Source organism: Neolamprologus multifasciatus, chromosome 8 (assembly GCF_963576455.1).
Source record: "Neolamprologus multifasciatus chromosome 8, fNeoMul1.2, whole genome shotgun sequence".
Classification (NCBI taxonomy): domain Eukaryota; kingdom Metazoa; phylum Chordata; class Actinopteri; order Cichliformes; family Cichlidae; genus Neolamprologus; species Neolamprologus multifasciatus.
The window spans coordinates 26560448-26583910 of NC_140446.1; the positions used below are offsets into that span (position 1 = coordinate 26560448).

Genomic DNA, 23463 nt, shown 5'->3' on the forward strand with positions numbered 1-23463 from the left:
ACTGTCTTCATTAGGTTCTGTTAGTTTATAAAATATAAATAAGGACGAACATTAGACATTTTGGGGACACAGCTTGTATGTACATGAAACTCCCCTCCTGCGCCGCATTTTCCATCTCTCCGTCCATCTGCGTGTCAGCCTGCGCCGCAACCGAGCCCTATTTTATACGGCTATTTTTATTATTGTTGTCATTGGTAAACGCCACGCTTCTGTCTATAAAACCTGCTTTCCTATTGGTTGAAAGGATTGTCTGTCACAGTACTTCCGTCCGTTTGGCCGTTTGTGATTGGTCGGTACGCCTTTTTTTTCTCTTCATCACGGCGGTGGGTCGGAGCCGCTGTGTCCCCGGGCTGGCACGTTCCTAGCTAAATTCTCCACAGTATAAAATTGGGTTCCCCTCTATTTCACAACCCGTCCCCCTAAAAAAAATAATTGGTTCCCTGCAACTGTTTATATATTTGCGCTTAAGACAGATTTCTAAATCCCCTTCAGATATCTTAGAAGATGGCGGTGGTAAGCGGGATGTCAGGGTTGGCGGTAGCCCGGCTGGAGGGCCGAGAATTCGAGTATCTCATGAAGAAAAAGTCCGTGACCATCGGCCGGAACTCTTCGCAGGGCTCCGTGGACGTCAGCATGGGACACTCCAGCTTCATCTCCCGCCGGCACCTAGAAATATTTACCGCAGGAGAAGATGGCACCGGCACGGGGGAATTCTACCTCCGATGCCTTGGAAAAAACGGGGTGTTTGTTGATGGGGTGTTCCAGAGAAGAGGGGCTCCACCTTTACAGCTTCCGCGAATGTAAGATTGATATTCCCAGTTTGCTTAAAGTGCGGGGAAAATCGAGTTATTTCTGGAATCGTGTGTTGTTGTTTTGTTGTCCCGCTGCGGTGTTGCACGTGCTGTGACAAGCAACACTAAGCTGGTACGTGCAGCTCGTGCGTGTGTGTGACCAAAGGAAAAAATGGTCAACCGACACGCAGATATGCACGTTAATGGCAGAGGTAACTACTGGAAGCGCATTGAACCCGACTCATAACCGCTGATTATTTATTGCTGGTTTATTTGGCTTGTGTTTAGCGAGCTGCTTACGTCAGTGGGACGTCAGATAGTCATAATTCAGCTAAGAATCGGTGCGTCATGTGGATGCTAGTATTCTACTTCATTGTTGCATTTGTTTATATGTATCACGTGTTTTGGATATGCCTAATCACAGAGAGGCTCGGCACAACCTAAAATGTGATACCCTTCATAGTGCTGGCTTGTACTAATAGCTGTGTATGAAACATCAAAATGGCCGAATTATAGTAGAATTACGTTGGAATTTCACAAAGCGAAAAAAATTCTTGTTTGGGGCTCTAACCCTCAACAGCTGTCTCTCCCGACATGTCAGGAACACAGGCTAACTATTAAACTTGCGTGGGTGGTGTTTCTGACATAATACAGAACGGGCTACAGTATTTTCCCTCACAATAAAAGGCTGGTAAAGAGTTATTATACACTAGTTTTACTCAGTGTTTCAGCGCCAGGTGCATAAAGTTTGCACCGAAGTTGTACTTGCTTGACTTCATGTTCCCAACCTTTGCTCTGTTTGTCTCAGTGCTGCTCGTGTGCTTACATTAAAAACAAATCTATAGGTATGGATGTAACCATGCACTGGAAGCTATTCGTGTTAGACATGAGCTGTTACATAATGGAGGATGTCCCTATTTAAACAGTGTGAAACTGAATCCCAGTAGTTGGACCTCCTTGGCCTGCTTGTCACCAGCTGGTCTGAACACTAACATTGCAATAAGCACTTGATTGATTGGCAGAATTATTTCACACATTTAAATAGTATAATAGTTTTTTGGTTCTTTTCTCCGTCTCTTAGGTGTTGTTTCCGCTTTCCCAGCACAAGTATAAAAATAACGTTCACAGCCCTGTCCAATGACAAGAAAGAGCCAAGGAACGTGCCAGAATCACCGATCAAGCCTGTCCAGCCCCAGATTTCCCCCCTGACCATCAACATTCCTGACAACATTGCACACCTCATGAGCCCGCTGCCTTCACCTACTGGAACCATCAGGTAGGACTGCTCGGTTGTATGTAAGCAGATTAGAAAACTGTGGCTTTTTTTTCCCATCTCAAATCAAGACACATTTTAAATATCTTTCACAGTGCAGCAAATTCTTGCCCATCAAGTCCACGTGGGGCAGGACTGTCCAGCTACAGGACATCTCGTATTCTGACCTCCGATCTTATAGGAGACAGCTCCCAATCAGAAAACGACAAGGAGGCCTCAGGTGAAGACAGTCCAAAGGTGAGAGGAAATAGGTAATGTGAACAGGGCAAGAAGGGGTGAGAGCTTATAGTTAGTCTATCTGCTTGATTTCAAAATGGATTCAGACTAAATGTCTGAGAAGAACTGTGCGTGATGAAGGCAGCAGACTTCAGAGAAGTCTCAGTGGATTTGAGGACTTTGAATATCACTGTTACTCATTGAAGTCTAAAAATTGCTCAATGTTTGCAGTAGCAGCATAGACTTTAGAGTACAAACCCTCTGTGTCAGTGTGCATGTATGTGCTTCTGACACACATTTCCTGTGTAATAAACTTCACTTTATGTCTCCTGCAGGATGACTCCAAACCTCCATATTCATATGCACAGCTAATAGTTCAAGCTATCACCATGGCTCCGGACAAACAGCTAACACTGAACGGAATATACACCCACATCACCAAGAACTACCCCTACTACAGAACAGCAGACAAAGGCTGGCAGGTCAGTTTGCTTATAATAATACTAGTAATAATGGTGTGCTTGGGATTGAATAGTAATACAAACTTGAATTGGTAACAGTTTTTTTTTTTTAATCTAATTATTGGCTGAAGCGCTTCATAAACTTATTTATTCACCATTCCAGCAAAACCACTGTAGTTCAGAACAGTTAGAAATGAAATACAAGGGTTTAAGTTAAAACAGAATACATTTATCTAATTGTGAGGTACAGATGGATAGTCTGTCTCCCACCGCATGACCCAGTGATGGAGGACCAGATGCAGTAGGGAAGCATCCCTGTTTGTCGTGGAGAGTTGCCCCATTATTGAGCTTCCACATATCAGTCACTCAAGATTGCAGCCAATTATTTTCCTTTCTCAGCATTGGTAAGCGTGGGTAGTTTGTCTGACATTCAGTTAGGGTGTGCAAGTGCATGAGTGTTATAGCAGATCTTATCTTTGGTTCACCAAGGGGCTACATGTTTTCATCAATGACTTTTGGCATTCTGAAAATTTGTTCATAACCTGTGCTAGCTTGAGTTTTTAATAAAATTAAATTTATGTGAAATGATTAACCTGCATAGAATAAACAAAAAGCAGTTTTTGCTTAATCATCAAGCAAAACATTCTAAACAACAAAATAACTGTGTTGTTACTATACTTGTGCATCATAAAGTGAAATTGGAGCTGAGCTTTCATTTCAGCAAACATTTATTATTAGATTATTCACTGTTCACAGCTTCACCATGATGTGAGGATGTTTTTCTTCTAAACCATTTGAGTTCTGGATGAATCTCAGGAGGTCACTGTTGGAAATTGTGTGTGATAAATTAGGGCAGCTATTTTTCGTTTGTTGAAATAAGAACGAAATGGGGATGAAACACAGAGGGGAAAACACACTTTCACACTTTGTCTTACTGTGTTCTCGTTTAATTCGGAGGGTCTGCCATAAAGTCCACTTTTACCACGTGCTTTAGCTGTGGAGTACTTGACCCTATAGTATGAAGCGAGTTCAACATACCTAGGGTATCGTTCCTATCTGGAACCTACTCTTATCACCTGTGTAATCACATGAAAGATGGTCTTGGCAGCATCTAACCAGTCTCAAGGGGGCATTTCACAAATCATATGACTTTCTTCCACAGATAATAGTCTCTATGAGCAGCGGTCCCCAACCCCCGGGCCTCGGACCAGTACCGGTCTGTAAGTCGTTTGGTGCCGGGCCGCGAGAGTTGAGGCTCAGGTGTGAAATGTATGGTTTTCAGGGTTTTTATCGGTTTTCAGCGTTATTTTGTTATCGTTTTTATCATTTACTCAGTTTTCCTGGGTCTTTTCACGTGTGTTATGAATAAATCTTCTTTTTTTCGGTATCGGTACTAGTTTTATCTTGTTTTATTTATCCGCGACACCTTAAAGGCCGGTCCGTGAAAATATTGTCGGGCATAAACCGGTCCGTGGCGCAAAAATGGTTGGGGACCGCTGCCTATGAGTACCACCTACTTCAGAGAGATTGTCAGATGGTGATTAAAAATCCATAACGAACATAGAAAATACACCAGTAAAATGCAGCACTCCTGTAAAAAGGACACATGATTAATAATGGCAGATTTAGTTCACAGAGCAGGAAAATAAACATTTTAATTCCAGTTAATTATTTTATTGCTGTTTGTGCTCTGTGTTGCTGTTTCTTAATAATGTGGCACCTGCACATTAGAGCTCTGAACTGTTAAACTGGATCCATTTAAACAGTAAAGCTTACAGTTCCAAGTCTTCTAGTACCTGCAGTTTCAGTAGTGTTAGAGAGACTTAGGAGTGGATTAGAATAAAGTATAATAACATGTATACATTTTCTAAATCGTGAAATTAATACCCACATATCCATGACTATCTGATGCATAGCTGCTGCTTCATTCAGTGGTTTCACTAAGTTCTAGCTTAACAAGCTGCATATACACAATATAGGCATCTGAACTTCATTATTTTATTGTATTTGTATTATTCTACCCCCATAAGGTTTGTAAATGGAAAGAGCCATCGTTTTAATGTAATTATCTAGCAGGATCTGTTATTCTTATTTCCAGGTCCACAAAACATCTTAAATGGCTTCATCCTACTCTCTAGTATCTCCTCTGTCAAACCAACCCTCCATCACTACATCCACAAATCTTCTCTGTGGTCGTCCTCTTTTCCTTCTGCCTCCATTTTCAACATCCTTTGTCCAGTATATTCACTATCCCTCCTCTGCACATGCTAAATACAGCTCAGCCTTGTCTCTCCAGTTGTTTCCTCCAAACCACTCAACCTGAGCTGTCTGCCTGAAGTATTCATTTCTAATCTCGTCCATTCTGGTCATTCTCAGTGAAAATAATAATAATAATAATAATAATATCTGCAGCTCTGCCACCTCCAACAGTTCCTTGGTCTTTTTGTTAGTGTCTTCATCTGAAACCATACATCATAGTGGTTTTCACTTCCCTTTCACTTTTGCTGCTATCCTTCATTCACAAATCATACCTGATATTCCTTTTCATCCACTCCAACATGCCTGCACTCTCCTTCACCTGTCTTCTGCATTGTCTGTTGCTTTGGATGGTTGATCAAAGGTATGAAACCCCTTTGTCTGCATTGCCTCTGCTCTTTGCACGTTCACATTTCCACCTGTGTAGCTCATTCACATCCCTTCTAGTGACTTTTCACTACATATAACTAGGGATGGGTATCGTTTAGGTTTTATCCGATACCAGTACCAAACCGGTACTTTTGAGACAGTACCGGTGCTTAAACGGTGCTCAAACCGGTGCTTAAAGAATGGAGAACACAAAATTGGTCCAAAAATCTCTCATGTTCAGCTGGGTTTTTTTGGGGTTTTTTTGTAAAAAGATAACAATGTTAGCCTTTTCTGCAGCTATAGGGCATATATGGTATCACTCTTGGCTGGAAGCAGCTTAATCAATGGAAAAAACAAACTTTGTCCAAAAACTTCTCATGTTTAACTGTTTTCCACTTTTTCTTTGGTCATTTTAGCCTTTTTGGCCAGGGTGAAGGGAGTATCTGCCATCAAACAAGAAGACAGCCGCATGTAGCTACGATGGTGTTTGCTAGTTCACCTTACATACATTAATGTAATAACGTGGTTAGCCTACTCAACGTAAATTACACACGAACAACATTAAGCTACTCACGCAGAGAAGAACGGCTGCTGCTGCATCATCATCCTCATCATTTCTGCTACACTGGCAGGGCTAGGGGCCAGGACTCTAATCTTTGGGTTCTTGGGGGATGTTGCTAACTCCGGGTCCGATAACAGGCACCACACCCGCAGTAGATGTGCTCGGTGTGAGGTCTCGCAGCAAGCTATCAAATACGGTGCATTTCTCGGCTTAAAAAAAACGCTATGCGTCGCCAGGTGTTTCATTGGATTTGAGGTGTTACCTCCTTTGACAGTATCACCTTAAAGCACTTGTTGCAGGCTGCTGAGTTTGCATCTTTTGCTGTGAAGTACAGCCAGACTTTGACCGCTTCGCCTTGGGCATTTTTAATCTGTAGCGCTGCTCTAAAAGAACGTACGTACCCGGACCCGCCTACTATCCTCGGACATAAAATGATTGGCTAGAATCTAAAGTGTATCACAGCTCAGGAAAATAAAGCACCGAAATGTGCGCTGTTTTTCGGTCTGGCTACTACCATTTATGTCAGAACCGGTGCTATCATGGCACCGGATACCGGTACCCATCCCTACAGATAACAATGTCATCTGCGAACTATAGTCTCAATTAACTATAGTCTATAGTCAATTGAGACTCCTGCCTCCTCCTTATCTGTTTATCTATTCTCATCATCTGTCTATTACCATTGATAACAGGAAAGGGCTCAGAGCTGATCCCTGGTGTTGTCCTCATACGCGTCTTGTACCACCCTGTATACTTTTCAGCCACCCCCAACTTCCTCATGTAGTACCACAGTTCCTCTCTTGAAACCATATCATATACTTTCTCTAGATCCACAAAGACACAATGTAACTTATTCTGGCATTCTGTGTGCTTCTCTATCAGCACTCTCAAAGCCAACCTTGCATCTGTAGTTTACTTTCTTAGCTTAAAGCTGTACTTCTGCTCACTCTTCGCACCTAGTTTCAGCATCTCTTTCCCATAGCTTTACGGCTCAGCTTTATCTCTCTGTAGTTACTACAGCTTGGCACATCACAATCGGTATCAGTACACGTCTTCTCCATTGCTCGGGCAATCCTCTCTCTCCACAATTGTGTTAAACGTCAGTCTGGTTGAAAAGTCAACTTCCCTCTCTCTTAGAGGGAAGTTGACTTGGCAGAGCTGCATATCTCCACAGGTATGCCATCTGGACCAACTGCTTTCCCACTCTTTGTCCTCTTTCTAACTGCCCTCACTTTCTCTTTACCGCTACACTCTCTGATTCATTAACTTTGCTCGATCTGTCCTACTCTTTCTCTCATTTTCTCCATTCATGAACTCCACAAAGTACTCTTTACTAGAGATGGCACGATACCACTTTTTTATGTCCGATACCGATATCATAAATTTGGATATCTGCCGATACCGATATGAATCCGATACAGTGTGTTTTTTAATCAATAAAACGTTTTTTTTTAATATCTTGCTGCATTTTGTATAAGTTTATACTCAAGTTTAAATAAATAACAACACTAAAGCTATTCTGTTATACCTGTATGTAAAAAAATACAACAAAATATTTCATAGTTCAGCAACACTGATCAATCTAATAAACGTAAACCTGCTCCATCCTCCCTATTCTGGTATTTTAAAGAGTACTTAGCAGAAATATCAAGCAACCTAACCAATAGGGTTGCAAACTCCCAGCAAAAAAAAAAAATAGGGAACCACCCATCACCCTCCAGCTCATGATGCTTAATCGATGTAATCAAATTTAATTTGATGCAGGGGGAAAAATGCACAGAAAGAAATTATTTTTCAAGAATAATTAAATAGATTCAACATCTTTCTTCAACAGAATTGCAGACTGCACAGATGGTATCTTCCCAAAGGAAAAAGTAGTATAGCTTACTAGGGTATATTAGACTTAACAGTTACTATATACAGTAATGGACTTCTATATATTTTACATCAGATTAAAACTTTGGGTGTAAGAGTCAGATAATTATTTATTAAAAGCTAGACATTTTAAATGAGAATAAGAAAGAAAAGTATGTCTTTGTGCCCCCTTTTCCCTGTTCATGCCCTATCGGCCCCCCTGGCTAAACTTTGCTAGATCCGCCCCTGCACAGTTACCAGCCGTCAGCTGCATAGAAAAAGATCCTGGTGTAGAAAGTAATATTAAATAAATTCTAACAACAGCTTATCAAGCTTAATAGTGCTGCTGTTGTTCAGCCGCTGGTTTCCTCTTTCTGGTGAGAAGTGGGCCAAAAACAAAGAAGAGAGACGGACTCGCGACAGAAAAGCCGAACAGCTGATCATTAATCAGTTTCACGATTGAAGTAGCAGCAGGAGAGAGAGAGAGAGACAGAGGCAGTCGCTCCATATATCGGTTGTTAAGCTTAACGCTGGAATGCTTTACAGATATTCAGAGATGAACTTACACACTTGCTTTACTTCTCTCTGGGAAAACTTCCTCGGAGATGAAATGCTGGTTTGCTAGCAAGGCTACAAATACACACAGCCGCTCTATCACGTGACCACACTGCTGCTACGTGCTAAGGTTATGAGCCGGGTTACGCCGTGTAGCAAGCTTTGTGAGGTGCTTTTTTGATATTTAATGGATCGGATTACATTTTTTATTTCTCGCCGATATCCGATCCAGTAATTTGGGTCAGTATCGGACCGATACGTAATATCGGATCGGTCCATCTCTACTCTTTACTAGAGGTGGGAATCACCATACAACTCACGATTATCACAATACTTAACACACGATACGATATTATTGCAATTTTTTAAAATATTTTGCGATATTCAGATTCTGTACATAAAGGTAAACTTTATCAATATTCATTTTATCTAATATCAAAGTCTCACACTCAGTCTTTCTCCCATTTCAGTCAGTTTTACAAACTGAACTGTTTGTATTACAGTCTAGTCCAACTTAACTGAACGCAACCATCTGGTACAATTATAGCTATTCTGAATGATGCAATTTATGAAAACTATGCAGCCCCTTCAGCAACTGAAGAATTTGAAAGTAAATTAAAACAAAATATAATTTTACATTAAATAAAAAAAGTTTTAAACTTAATTAAAATAAAACATGTCTTAAATTAAAATAAGTAAACTGTCATGTTTATTGCTGCCAAAAAAAAAGTTAAACACATTTGGACAGTGAAGGAATGTCAGGATTCTTGCTCAGAAAAAGGATCAACATGCTCTGAAGTCAGAGCACAAAAACCTTTTTTGTAACAAAATATCGATTTCTGCTGTCCCTGTATCGATACATTATTAGCAAACAAAATATCACAATACTACACGGTATCGATTTTTTTCCCCCACCCCTACTCTTTACGTCTTCACTTGTTAATTACATTTACATCTCATTCCATTTGTATCCCTAATCATCCCAGTCTGCTGCACATCCTTTCCAGCTGTATCTCTCTGCCTAGCCAGTACTAGTCCTTTTGTCCTTCCTTAGTCTCCAGACTCGCATACAAATAACAGAAGGCCTTTTGCTTTCTCTTTGCCGTACACCTGTCTACTTTCTTCATCTAGTAGTTCTGTTTGATTCAGTTTCAAATATTTCTTGTTTTAGGGCCTCAGTTAATTATTTGAAATGCTGTTTTAGATCACTTTCAAATCCCAACTTTTTCTCACTGGCTCCCCCTCACAAAAGGAAAGTTTGAACAGCATTTGGATATGGCTCTCAATGGAATACTCTCTCTTTAACATTACAATCACAAATAGAAAACAGCTCCCTGTAACAGAGTGACTTTACTAAATGACTTCACTGCAAAGTAAAGGGGAAAAATATATATATTCTCAGCAATGTGTACATTTTAAAAAGTGAAATGTATCCCTTTTTAAAATGTACACACTGCTGAGAATCCCAGCAAACCTTGTATAACTGTTGGGGAGTGGAAGCAGTGTTCAATACAACCAATGACCTGATGCCCCAGGCGACGTTAGATGGCCAGCTGTTAGCTCATTCAGGCCAGTGACGGTGTTTCCACTAATCACAGTTGGTAAGTGAACCTGTAAACTGGGTGACGCAAACGCTGACTAATAAATGGTTTCTGTTTTGTTTTTGGTGTGTTGTTGGGGGGTGCAGAAATAAAGAGATGTTGCCGACTAATGTTGCGGGATGAGGATTTGTAAAATGTGCTTATGAGCATGTGTGTTATAAGATTTAGCCCAGATTTAGCATTGGTTTCCCTGACAACAAGGTTGAGAACATCGGTGAAGTTCATGCTATCAGCAGTATAGTCGGTAGCGGTTTTTGATACGGGCGACACGGGCGGTTGCCCGGGGCGGCATCACGGGCATCGACAAAAAAATAAATAAAAATTGCTCGTATTCATGCTGCCCCGACATCAGCCAGCGCATATTGGGAATGGTACAGGCACCGATCGGTTTTCTATCGCCCATTTGCTGGGAGTGAGGGCGCCCTTCGTTTGCGAGGTGCGCCCGCTGCTTGTGGCACAGGGAGGAGAGGGCGGGGCGGCGGGGGATTCTCTGGCCGGCTGGAGCAGCATCTAATAACCAACTCGCAAAATAAAAACAAAATAAAAACAAACCAACAAACACAAAAACACCAGACATCATGATACAGACTTATAATTTGCACCGATGTTTTTTTTGAAATTTTATACACAAAAAGTGAGCGTGAGAGCCCTCGGTGCACCTGCTCGCTGCTGAAGTCAAAGTAAACTTTATTGTCACCTCCGCTACATACAGTCCAGTATATAGAGAGACGAGACGACGAGGCTCCAGTTACAGCAGTGCAAGTAAACAAACAATAAATATAAGAAGAGTAAGAAAATAAATATACACTTTAGGACTCGGGGTAAAGGGATCAATAACAATTTAAAATTTATAATTTACAGTTTGATGATTCAAAGTCTCACACACAACCCGTCGAAAGGGGAGGGGGCTGGCTGCTTCCAAATGGAGAACATTTCATTCATAATGATGTAAATTATGTATTCATGATTTGAATCCTGGGTTGTGTGAAATCACAGAAATAAACCTTAGACAAAGTGAATCTGTGAACTAAGGTGTAGGTCTAGTGGGTTATGTTGTGGTGATCCTCGAGTTGAGGGATGGGTGTTCATGCTGGAGTGCAAAATTAAAACCAATGGAAGATGGACAAGAAAAGTTCAAAGCCATCAGGTGCTCAGTTTAGAAAAAAGAGAAAGAAGAGGAGAAGAAACGAGCAAAAGATACAGGTAAGCAGATGTGTCATTGGATAACGGCAGGTCATCCTGAAACAATCAGAATCAGAATACTTTATTAATCCCTGAGGAAATTATGTGGGTTACAGTTGCTCCAAAAAGAAATGGTAAAAATAGTAACAGTAACAGACTAAACTCCAAACAATACATTGTGTTACAGATTTTAATATTAATTAGTCATTGTCAGTTGTTGATTTGTCCTGTTCTCATTGTTTGACGAATTATGATGGCTGTTTGGTAGCCGTTTGCATACAATGCATACTCGCTCTCTCTTCGTGTGTGTGTTTCTTTGGTGAATTTTGACAACAGTTTTATGTTAATGTACAATCCTTAATGTTTTGTGGGGGGGGGGGCAGAGGGAGTGTTCGCCCAGGGAGCAAAACAGGCTACGATCGCCACTGAGTTCATGGTTGAGCTCAGCCTTTCCTCTCTAAAACACACGTGACAAAGGGCAAAGAGGCTGCACTATAACGTCACTGAATTAAGACCAAGTGAAAATCAAGGCGATGTGAAAATAGTTCACATCAGATTTCTGTTAAACTAAACAAGCAATCTATGTTGCAAGCTAACAACAGCTGTCCTCAATCTCCTGCACTGGTGAGACCAGCAACATGCAGGGCTGCATTTAAAAAGGAGGCAACGGGTGTCCTTCACTTAATGTAAATGTATTTTCACTGATGTTCAGTTCAATACAACACAGTACTCTTATACAAACGGTTACAAACGCTTCTTTTTATGTTGATGTGTCTTCCGCTGTTACCTGTCGTCTGCAGCATACTAGTGTGTTTTAATTAGCATTGAGAGCCGATGCTGCAGCAAACGTTACAAGACAATGAACTAGGAACAATGAAGCGCTCATACAGAGTATGGCTTTGTCCTCAGTGTTAATGAACACGAGAGGCAGGTTTTGGGGTTTTTTGTATTGTGTTGTCTAAAGCTGAAAGTACACCTCTGATTTCTATTGTATGAAGATGCCCCAGTTGATTTAATACATGGTTTTATTCAATCTAATTTATGCTCTGAACTTTGACTGAGTGACTTTTTTTTTTTCATTGACAGGATGCAGGATTTAACAGTAAAATGCTGATATTTACACACATGGGTGAGGTTTGACAAATGTGCCTCAAAGTGACTAAAAACTGTGTTACTGTCGCAATAAAATGGAAAATCTAATTGCAGTTTACACAAAGCTAAAACCATCCTGTACAACAACATGGGCGTGTTATGTATCAAACATGGATACCCCAACAAAATCTTCAGTTTAATTAAAGTTCTTAATTTTATTTAATTTTGATTCTGTAGAATTCGATTCGCCACAACCTGTCTCTGAACCGGTATTTCATCAAAGTGGCTCGGTCTCAGGAAGAGCCAGGCAAAGGCTCATTCTGGAGGATCGACCCCGCCTCTGAAGGCAAGCTGATAGAACAAGCCTTCAGGAAGCGGAGGCCCAGGGGTGTGCCCTGCTTCAGGACCCCTGTGGGGCCACTGTCCTCCAGGTAAAGCATCTTGATGCTACGCATACATGACTGTAAAAGGTTTCCTGTACAGTTATATAGTGTGTTTTTTATGGCTGGGATGAAAACTGTACTTTACTTTGACTGTTCCAGGAGTGCTCCAGCTTCTCCAAACCACACTGGGGCACTGTCAGCCCACTCTAGTGGGGTCCAGACCCCAGACAGCCTGTCCAGAGAGGGCTCCCCAGTCCCCATGGAACCAGAGCCAACTCCACCACCAGCCCCAACCCAAGCCACAACAATCCAGCCCAAACTCGCCGTCATCCAAGAGGCCCGCTTTGCACAGAACTCCCCAGGTAAAACATTGGGTTTAGGTTTTTGTCCTTTTTATGAACCATATAACATCTAATGTGTGCAGAGGGATCACATGTGGGCCTTAACAGATACATTCACATTTTTCAGTTTTTCATGACAAAAAAAGATAGCAGTACCACCACTACCCCATATTAAACCCTTTTCTGTGACAGTGTACAGTGTTTGTGTGCTCCTGCACGTCTTTATCTGAGTGAATGACATCTGCTTGAACCTTTATCACACCGTTTGACAGGCTCCCCTCTCAGCAATCAGCCAGTATTGATCGCCGTGCAGCGCCAGATGCCTCAAACGACCATGAAGCCTGTGACCTACGCCATGGCCACACCAGCCATTGTTACGACTACAGTTAGCTCTGCCCCTGTCATGCAGACTGTGCATGTTGTTCACCAGATCCCAGCTGTCACCATGGCAACTGTTGGTGGACAGCCTGCTTCTGCAGTGAGCAGCGAACCTCAGGAGAATGGGAGCGGAGAGCACAAGGAGATCAAAGGTGGTGCTCTTGTTGTTGTTTTGGTTTGTTTTTGATGCTACGAGCATGTGTAATTTTTGATATTTTTGTGTGCAGTAAAAGTGGAGCCGGTCCCATCCATTACAGCCTCCTCCATAGGTGGAGTCAGTCGTATCATCCAGAGCTCTCAAGCTGCTCCTCTGACTACGGTCACCATCGTGCAACAAGCTCCGCTCGGGCAGCACCAACTCCCAATAAAGGCCATCACACAGAATGGGACCCATCTGGTCCCCATTAGTACTGCCGCTAGCGCAGGTGAGTCGGACACACACAGTCAAACCAGCACTTCATTAATAAAGGCCAGTATTGAAATACTGGGCGCTAATAAATGCTGTAGGTGCATGGTGGAAGTGAAGGTTTGAACTAGAAACCAGGTGAAAATAGGAATAAAGGCCTGCCTCTACCATTAGTCCTCGTATCTGAGTGCTTCTTCCACCATTCCTGAGACTGACTGGTAATTTATTCTTAACAAATAACCTGGTTGAGAGCAGGCTATGTTCAGAGCTTTGGTTTAAACAAATTCTTTTATGGTCAGCGTGTGTCTGTGTTGGACAAATACATTTTATATGTGCAAGTTGTTAAGCTGTACCTCAAGCACAACTGTGCATTCACTGGAATTCATGTAATCAGTTTGTGATGATGAAAAGGTGTATATGTTTATACTTGATGGTCTACCAGTAAGTCTTATTTTAAATTGCTGGAATTGCAGGTAGTAGGATACAGATTATAAAATTGCTTAGTTGTATTTGGAGGCGATTTGTTACCAAGGATAGCTATTCAATCAATTCAATTGATTTCTCTTTGATCTGCCACCAAACAAAAGCAGTTTTCCACCTCTCCTTTATTAGGCTTTAGGAGAATAACCTTCATAACATTCACCTTCAATTATTTTAAAAAGCTCTGTGCACTAAATCCACTATTTCTTTCCAGGTAGTTTATAGGTTGTTGATGATGTTTATCATTTTATTATGCTGATCTGATACTGTGTGATTGGAATAAGACGCACTCATCTGGATCATTTGTTCGGAGAATAATAATCACATGACAGTAAGCCCAAAGTAAAAATCCCAGCTTAACAGAGAAAGTTAATCACCATCATTAACAACTACTTCTGTAGTTATGCCACTGAGATTTCAATCATCTCAGCCTGTACTGGAGGAACATGCATAGTAGAAACGATTGCAGCAATCCTCCCTGTAAAGGATCAGATTGATTTTTGGTCTATATTGATACCAGTGGTATACAACGATCTCTGCTAATTATGGTGCTCGTAAGTAGAATTGGACCAAAAATTATTATATAAACATGCTGACTCAAAAACAACACAGATTCACACTTGTTCCATTTGAAGTAAATGATCTCATGTTTGAGCACCTTGCTGTATATATTGCATTCGTAGTGATGTAAACCTTATGTAGCCAGAAGATGGAGATGCTATGTTGAGGTGCATCTCCAAACATTGCTATATAACCTAGCTTCAATGATCTACAGTCTCTCTTACCTTGTGACTAATGTGAGTCCACTTCAGTTTGACATGTTTTACAATCAACGTTACCCAGCAGGGTCATTTCCGTACCTCAAGTTACTTACAGGGGATCTGGATCTGGACTTTTGTGGCCATGTACTGCATGCCCAGCATAGACTAGATAAAAATTATTAGTAGTTGGTAGTTAGTCTAGCTAGTAAGCTGCATAACTGCTTTTCCTTAATACTGTACCTCCAGTTGCTGTTGTACATGCCTGGCTTTTGTAATTGTCCGTGTGCTCTAGTGCACCTCAAAGACACGTATGTTGGGTTAATTGGTAACTCTTAATTAGCTACTGGGTTTTTGCAGGGATGGCATCATGATAGATTTGTCAACATGCTTCCTGCCTGTCACCTCTCACTAGTTATTATGAAACTGTAACAATACTTTTCAACGATCTCACGGGAAGATTTTGAGACCGTCCTGCATATAACAGTGAAAAAGTTAACTTTTTAAATTTTTCAACTAATTTTACCAATTGTAAGTTTTAACAAATGGCCTGGTAAATGGTTATATAGCGCTTCTACTAGTCCCTACGGACCCCAAAGTGCTTTACGCATCCAGTCATTCACCCAGTCACACACACATTCACACACTGGTGATGGCAGCTACATTGTAACCACAGCCACCCTGGGGCGCACTGACAGAGGCGAGGCTGCCGGACACTGGCGCCACTGGGCCCTCTGACCACCACCAGTAGGCAACGGGTCAAGTGTCTTGCCCAAGGACACAACGACCGAGACTGTCCAAGCCGGGGCTTGAACCGAATAATCTTAAGTACTTAAGTGAGTACTTAAGATTATTTGTTCATTTTACAAATGATTTAGATAACTGCATTACAGATCGTGAGGTAAAATATAGTTTAGAACCTATTAATAAAGAGACTACAACGAACAAGAGCTACCATCCAAAAAATGTAATTAATGGAAATCTAATTAATATAAATGGAGCATTATGGAATTAGTGGAAGTGATTATAATAAATAAAGAGCACATTTACTGTGAAACAGGACATGAAACAATACACACATACAGGCTAATTATCATCATGGAGCTCTGCTCTCAAAGACTGACATAGATGTAACTGGGTTTAAGAAATAAGGCTTAAAGTTGTATAAACATGTTTAGCGCCATGTTCTGTCAGCATGACATCATGTGGTTGTTTGGTTAGTTGCAGCTAATAGGCTTACATTAGTTTGTTAGCTAACCAGTGACAGAATCGATAACTGTAGTAAAATAACGACACTAAAACTAAAAATCAGTTTGAAGGGGTCACTTTTGTGCTGCCCTAGGCTGCAACAATGACTTTTATGTTAAAGTTGAGAACATACTGTCCACTGTCTGTGTCTCTAGCAGTAAGTGGCTGTTAGCTGTAATGTTCAGGTTTGTAAAGCACTTTAGTGTTTGTTAACAGTCTGATTGGTCCAGGAGAAGAGGCTGCTTGTGAGTCTGGAGGTGGGGGACCTCACTGACCTGAGTCCCTGACCAGAGGGCAACAGGTCAAACACGTGGTAGTAGTGGTTTTCTTAAGACGGGAGGTGATGGCCTCCAGTGGTGGCAGAGGACAGCCAGTGATTTTTAATTTTTTTGGGGTGGTGTTAATTACCCGCTGCACAGCCTTCCTGTTCTCAATGGAGAGCTCTACTGAGGAGCGGTAGAAGGCCAGCAGCAGATTCTGGTCCAGGTTGTCGTTCCTCGGGACACAGATGAAGTGCAGCTGCTGGTGGGCCTCCTTTAACAGGGTGATGATAAAGAAACCTGAAGGTGGAGACAGATTCCACCTGTTCTCACCTGTGGACCTGTCTGTGCCTCCTGAACCATTATGAGTTCTTTTGTTTTAAGGACGTTCAGTTTCAGGTTGTTTTCTGAGCACCAGTGGGACAAGTTCTCTATCTTCACCCTGAACACTGTCTCATCTCCATCAGAGATGAGCTGAACAATAGTGTTGTCATTGGCATACTTGAAAGGGCTGTGGGGGAGGGGTGGCTTCAAACTGAGCAGGTTTGAGGTCCTGCGAGTTTGAGGCTCCTGTCAGGGGTTATTACTAAACTAAAGTGAAGGATTGCTGCTACTGTGCTACAAGGATTCTGACAGTTTGCATAACTCTGGGGCGTTGATAAGCTGTTACTACTTGGGAAGTATTATTGTTATTATTATTATTATTAATAGCTCTGATCTTACCAGAGTACAAGGAACATTGGAAATTCATTCTTTGTCTTGGTCCTAGTTTGGATCATTTTCTCTCTGTGTAACTCTCTGAGCTTGACTCCTTCTAGACGTGGTGATAAGAGTCGCCTTTCAGGAGCTTTTGTTTGCTGTTCCATTTACCTTCCACATCAGTATCAGTGCTCCTTCTGCCTCCATCATGTCTTCCTCTTCTCATTTTGGGTTCTAGCCAGTGTGAATGCTACATGTATTATTTTTACCACCTTGTGGTGGGAATTGGTATTGCATTTTTATTGTAGTAAAGTACAGTGCAGGCCTGTATTAACCAGAGCTGATATCTCCTCAGCATAGATGTTTTGGATGTTAAGTCCAGCAGTTGTTTCTTCACATTCTTGATGGCTTCAGTTTGTTTTGGAAGTTCCTAAACTAATTTGAACTAGAAAAATTTGCATTTCCTGCGAAAATGCAGTGTGGATGCTTTAAAGCTGAAGCTGTCTGCAAAAACTAGCTGAAAAAGCTGAAAAGTTGCAGAAATTGTAAAAACTTTGCAGAAGCAAAGGAACTTTGCTAAAAAGTAATAACTTAGCAGAACTGCAATATCTTAGAGGAAACATAATACTTGGCAGAAATACAATAGCATAGCAGAACTTGGCAGAAATATTGTAACTTACCAGAAACATGATAACTTCTCAAATATACAAGAATTTAGGAGAAATAGTATAAGATAACAGAAAGAATATATTTAGCCAAAAATACTTAAACATTACAGAAACACTATGATTTAGAAAAATAGTACAACACAGCAGAAATACTGTGATTTACCAGAGACACTGTGATGAACTATGAATATTGTAATTTTAAATTAATACTATGTTTTAGCACAAATACTATCATTTGGCAGAAATACTATCATTTGGCAGAAATACTGTTTCAGCACAAATACTCTGGTTTAGCACAAATATTATAACATAGCAGAAATACAATTATATAGCAGAAATGCTATATTTAGAAAGAAAAAGATAATATAGTAGAAATACTATGATTTAGCAGAAATACTGTAATCAGCACGTATACTGTAACATGACAGAAATTCCTCCACTTAGTAGTAATACTATAACATAACACAAATGTTATGATTTGGCACAAAAACCATGATTTGGCAAAAATACTATGATTGAGCAGAAATACTATGATTGAGCAGAAGTACTAAGATGTAGTAAAAGTACTTTGATTTAACAGAAATACAATTATGGTGGAGTAATACTTTAAAATGGGAGAAATATTGATGTACACACACATACACAGAGCCTAAAGGGAACAGTATTTGTGCCATGGAGTGTTAACAAGAATGTGAGGTCCATATTAGAAAAGCTGGTAAAATCATAAAAGTTTGCAGAATTATAATAAATGATGAATATGAATTACTGGTCTGTGATAGTGTATTAATTTGTAGGGAAAAAAACACGTTGACCAAGGTGGAATCGAACCAACGACCTTTGGCTTGCAGACCCATGTCACTACCAACTGCGCCACTGGGAAAGAGAGCGGGCGCCTGGAAAACAGGGTGATGAGCAGTCAGAATTAGATCGCGGTGAGAGGCGAAAAACGCAGTTTTTTGGAGTTACAAAACGTCATGTAACTCAAAAACTAGGTGGACTAGAAGCATAATTCTTGTACTGGGTGAATCAGCAGATTTTGGTGTACTTTGACTGCGATTTTTATTGCTCTTTGTACAACCGTCGCTGAGATATGACGAGAGAAGAAACGGCAGACCTCAGATATGATTGGCTGGCTGGGAAGCCGTGCAGGCTCTGATTTGTAAATTTCAGGGCTAAGTGTCTCAGTCCTCACAGAGGATTGGCTGCCTGGGGACCTGGCAGTAATATATAGAAATAGTATGATTAAGCAGAAATACTATAATTTAGCAGAAATACTATAAAAAGCAGAAATACTATAATTTAGCAGAAATACTATAAAAAGCAGAAATACTATAATTTAGCAGAAATACTATAATTTAACAGAAATACTATAAATAGCAGAAATATTATAAAAAGCACAAATACTATATTAAGCACAAATACTATATTGTCACGGTATGACATGGCAAACCGTGGGGGGTGTGGGGAAGGAGGACCCAGGCGCAGTGCTCTGTGTATAAACAGTGCGTTTATTTACAGTGTGTGGAAATAACAACAAATTCCCGTGCTTTCCCCAGACTCCCGTGTCGTGTCTTCTCCCAGTGTTTGTGCTCTCCGCTCCCGTGTCTCAGCACTCCCCGTGCTGGCTGCTGTCTGGCACTCCACCCCTCTCCTGGGGACACAATAGAAGCAGCCGTCAGGACACATACAATCGCGGGCACACACACACACTAACCAAGCACAACTGGATGACTGACGTGGAGTCTCACGTAATGATCCCGCGTCGGTGGGAGCTCCAAGACTCTCTTAAGTAGCTTAAGGCTTAAGTAGCCAGAACCAAAACAAGCACAAACAACAAACCCTCCCAGGTCACAGTCCCAAAGTCAGACCGCGCATCCTGCAGCGGCGCAAAAAAAGCGCCGCTCTGCTGCTCGCCGCTCTGCTGCTCGCCGCTCTGCTGCTCGCCGCTCTGCTGCTCGCCGCTCTCCTGCTCGCCGCTCTCCTGCTCGCCGCTCTCCTGCTTGCCGCTCTCATGCTCGCCGAGTTACGGCGCTGGCTCCACTGGCTCGCTGAGCTCCTCCGGCAGCGGCGCTGGCTCCACCGGCCCGCCGGGCAGCGGCGCTGGCTCCACCGGCTCGCTGAGCTCCTCCGGCAGCGGCGCTGGCTCCTGCTCGGGCAGGGCAGGTCCGGGTGGCGACGTAGCAGCCGGTGAAGAAGATGGCAGAAGGGTGACTGCAGGCGGATGAGATGACGGCGGTGCCACAGCTGCAGATGTTGAAGCAGCGAGTGGTGTGGAGACCTCTGACCGAGGTGATGTTACCTGCGCTGTCGGCTCGTCCACTGCAGACACAAACACAGATGGTGAGGGAAATGGAAAATTATCCGTACTACTCACCACAGCCGACTCTTGAGAAGTTCGTGGATTAGGCTGCGGTGAGGAAAGCCGGCGGCGCGAACGTCGTTTCCGTGTAGACGTCGGGGCCGCCATCTCAGGCTGTGAATCCACCAGCGGTCCGGGCCGGTGAGCAGCCTGAGGAGGAGAGGGGAGGTGGAGGGTGGAAAGCAGGAAGTCCAGGACAACTGGATTGAGGGAGTCCACCAGCCAGGGGAATTTAACAAGCGTCTCCACATATGTACAAGCATAGAGCAAAAGGGGAAGCAACACCAAAAATACATAAGATATAACTAGTCCATAACTGCTCAGGGATCCTGGGTTGCTCAGACCCAGAACCCTGACATATATTAAGCACAAATCCTATAAAAAGCAGAAATACTATAATTTAGCAGAAATACTACATTAAGCACAAATACTATATTAAGCAGAAATACTATAAAAAGCACAAATCCTATAAAAAACAGAAATACTATAATTTAGCAGAAATATTATATTAAGCACAAATACTATAAAAAGCAGAAATACTATATTAAGCACAAATCCTATTAAAAGCAGAAATATTATAATTTAGCAGAAATACTATAAAAAGCAGAAATACTATAATTTAGAAATACTATAACACATACAGAAAGAGAGAGAAGCAACTTTATAGATCAGTCAAGCAGCCTGGGAGCTGCTGGATTTGAATCCACCAATCAGAGAGGCTGTGTACATTTTCCCGCCAAAACAGGTGCAGCCGTTTTTACACACACAGCAGAGAGACAGGATTTTGCAGTCTATTTCTCATAGTGAGGACTACCCTCCAAACAAATGGCCATAATTTCCTAACCGTAGGGGCTAGAATGGTCATTCTTACACCGTTTTCTTCAGAAGAGATGGGGGAATCTTCAATTGTTGACAATTTATCATTAAAATATGAATTATTAAAGATATTTGACTTGTATTGCACCATAACTGAGTAGAGGCTAAGCGAAAACTGCCTTGACCTGCCCTCAAACAACGCTTTCTAACTCTAAATCTATTTGGAGTATCGATATCATTCTTTCACCGTAAGAGACAGCAGGCTTTGGTGAACAGTCATGGAAATTTTCAGGTCTCTCTGGAAATCTATCAAAAAGATATGACGAGAGAAAAAATTGGTTCATTTCCAGAGTTCGAAATCTGAAGAAATCTGAGCGAAGGACGAATTTCCTACCCTCAAACAAACGTAATTCATGGCCAAATGGTAATAGGTGAGAAAAAAATTCTTGATTTTTGAGCGTCAGGAGTGTCTGAAGATATATCGGGACAAGCCTCATGTCTTAACGTCGCTTCGTTAAGGAGATATGACGATTCGAATATGCCTCTCATTACAGAAATCAAGCGGTGATTTTGAACAAACTCTCCATTGACTTTCTATGGAGAGTTTTCCTACTTTGTGTTGGTCTGAGGAGATTTGCCAAAACTCTATAAATTCCACAACAATGATAGTGAAATTTTCTGAAAGCCAGCAAAAATACCTACGTTTTGATGTATAATTTGTGTAAGTTGAGTGAAAATTGAGCAAGTAGCAAGAAGTTGTTCGGACATGAAGAGAAGACTGCGAAACTTACAGTAGCTCACTTAGAACCAAGTGCATAGCAACCATAACAACCCATTTATTTTGTGAAAAATCACAATTTTGCAACTCAAAACTTAAAGAGGGATAAGATGAAAAGGGTAACAGATATGAAAAAGCTGAATCATACATGAAAAGTCCAATAATTTGTGAACATTTTAAAGTTTAAATGGAGTTTCTATGTGAAAGTATGAGGAAGTAGTTAAGTTTCAAAAACGAGCAAGTTTTAGCAAAATTGCGAAAGTTTCCCATTCATTTCAATGGGACAAATTAAAGGAAAAAAGCTTAATATTTTAAAAAGTATAATAGCAAAAAATAGCAAAAGTCTTTGAGGGCATCCACACAAATACAGGACTATAACACTCCATATTGAACCTTATTCATCTTCTCTTCTTTCCCACCAGCTGTTGCAAACCCTCTGCATCTCCTGGCAACTCACGCTTCAGCCTCAGCTTCCCTCCCCACTAAAAGGCAGAACGGAGAACTGCAAGACCAGCCTGAGACAAAGAGGGTGAAAATGGAGGAAGAAGGGGAGAACGAAGCAGCGGCTGCCAACCGCAACAACGGCACCACGGACAGAGCGGGAGAAGGAGGGGTCAGCGAGCAGGTCGGCGACAAGTAGCCCACCCGCTCCCAACGGCTCCCATCTGCATCCTGACCCCTGCTCTCCTGTACGCATTGAGCCACACATCTGACCTGGTGTCATTATCTTACTCCAAGGTGCCAAAAAGCGAAGGACTACAGAATGTGCAAACTCTTCTCGACCTCTCCTCCATGTATTTCCGACCACGAAACGTGATGCAAAAACTAAAAGACCAAACCTAAAAATGGAATTGAGAGAGTTACTGACGACTGTAAATGCCCAATGTTTGAGACCCAGATGGCGAGAGGAAGCACAGAAAGGAAAAAAGATTTGAAAATCCACATTAAAGGAAAAAAAAGAGGCTTTTTCTTTTCTTTTCTTTTTTTCTTTTAGCAACAATGAGTCCCAAAACTCACCCAAAGAAGACAAGGAGTCTTATCCTGGTAGCATTACAGACAAGCGCTTAACTGTGTGTCAGATAGAAACAGCAAACAAGTGATCTCACCAGTAGTGTATTCCACAAGGGGAAGTGTGTGTATGTACGTGTGGACATTCCCATCTTCGGCAGCTAGCCTCCATGTCGACCTAGCTAACCCAGTTGTGAGTAGATATGCAGTATTCTGTTGTACAAGTGTATCTTTGGATATTTTGAGTCTTTCTCCATTTCCCGAGGCACAGATACTATCTAGTAATAAGATAACTAAAGCTATAAGTGGCGTCATTACAACATTATTATTTTTTTTAATTTTTTTTTTTAATAATTTATTTTTTTTAATATTGCTGTTTTTGTATGTGGACTCTGTTCGGTGAAATGAATGTAGTCTCCAATTTTTTTTCCTTTTATTGAAAACACTATGGAGTTAATGCCCGTTTTCTGCTCATTCATGCAAATGAAATTCCTTTTATCACTGTACATCTACAGAATTTTCATATTTTACAAATATCCTAAGAGTTAAAAATATATTCCCATGTGTATTTGACCGTATGCTTCATTGAGCTTGCATGTTATGGTTCTAGAAACAATGTACCTGAGCAGATTATCAGACTATGGAACTGAAGAAAATTTTGACTGGATC

At 41.4% G+C, this 23463-nt stretch overlaps 1 protein-coding gene across 1 annotated transcript; it reads left to right on the forward strand.

Moving 5' to 3' along the window:
• The first annotated feature begins 292 nt into the window (after positions 1–292).
• On the forward strand, positions 293–22816 carry foxk2a (forkhead box K2a). The gene is made up of 9 exons (XM_085171356.1): positions 293–800; positions 1873–2067; positions 2160–2301; positions 2616–2762; positions 12450–12643; positions 12755–12957; positions 13209–13466; positions 13542–13739; positions 22209–22816. Exons 1-9 carry the CDS (start codon positions 505–507, stop codon positions 22424–22426), a joined length of 1851 nt encoding a protein of 616 aa, XP_085027482.1. The 5' UTR covers positions 293–504; the 3' UTR covers positions 22427–22816.
• The last annotated feature ends 647 nt before the right edge of the window (positions 22817–23463 follow it).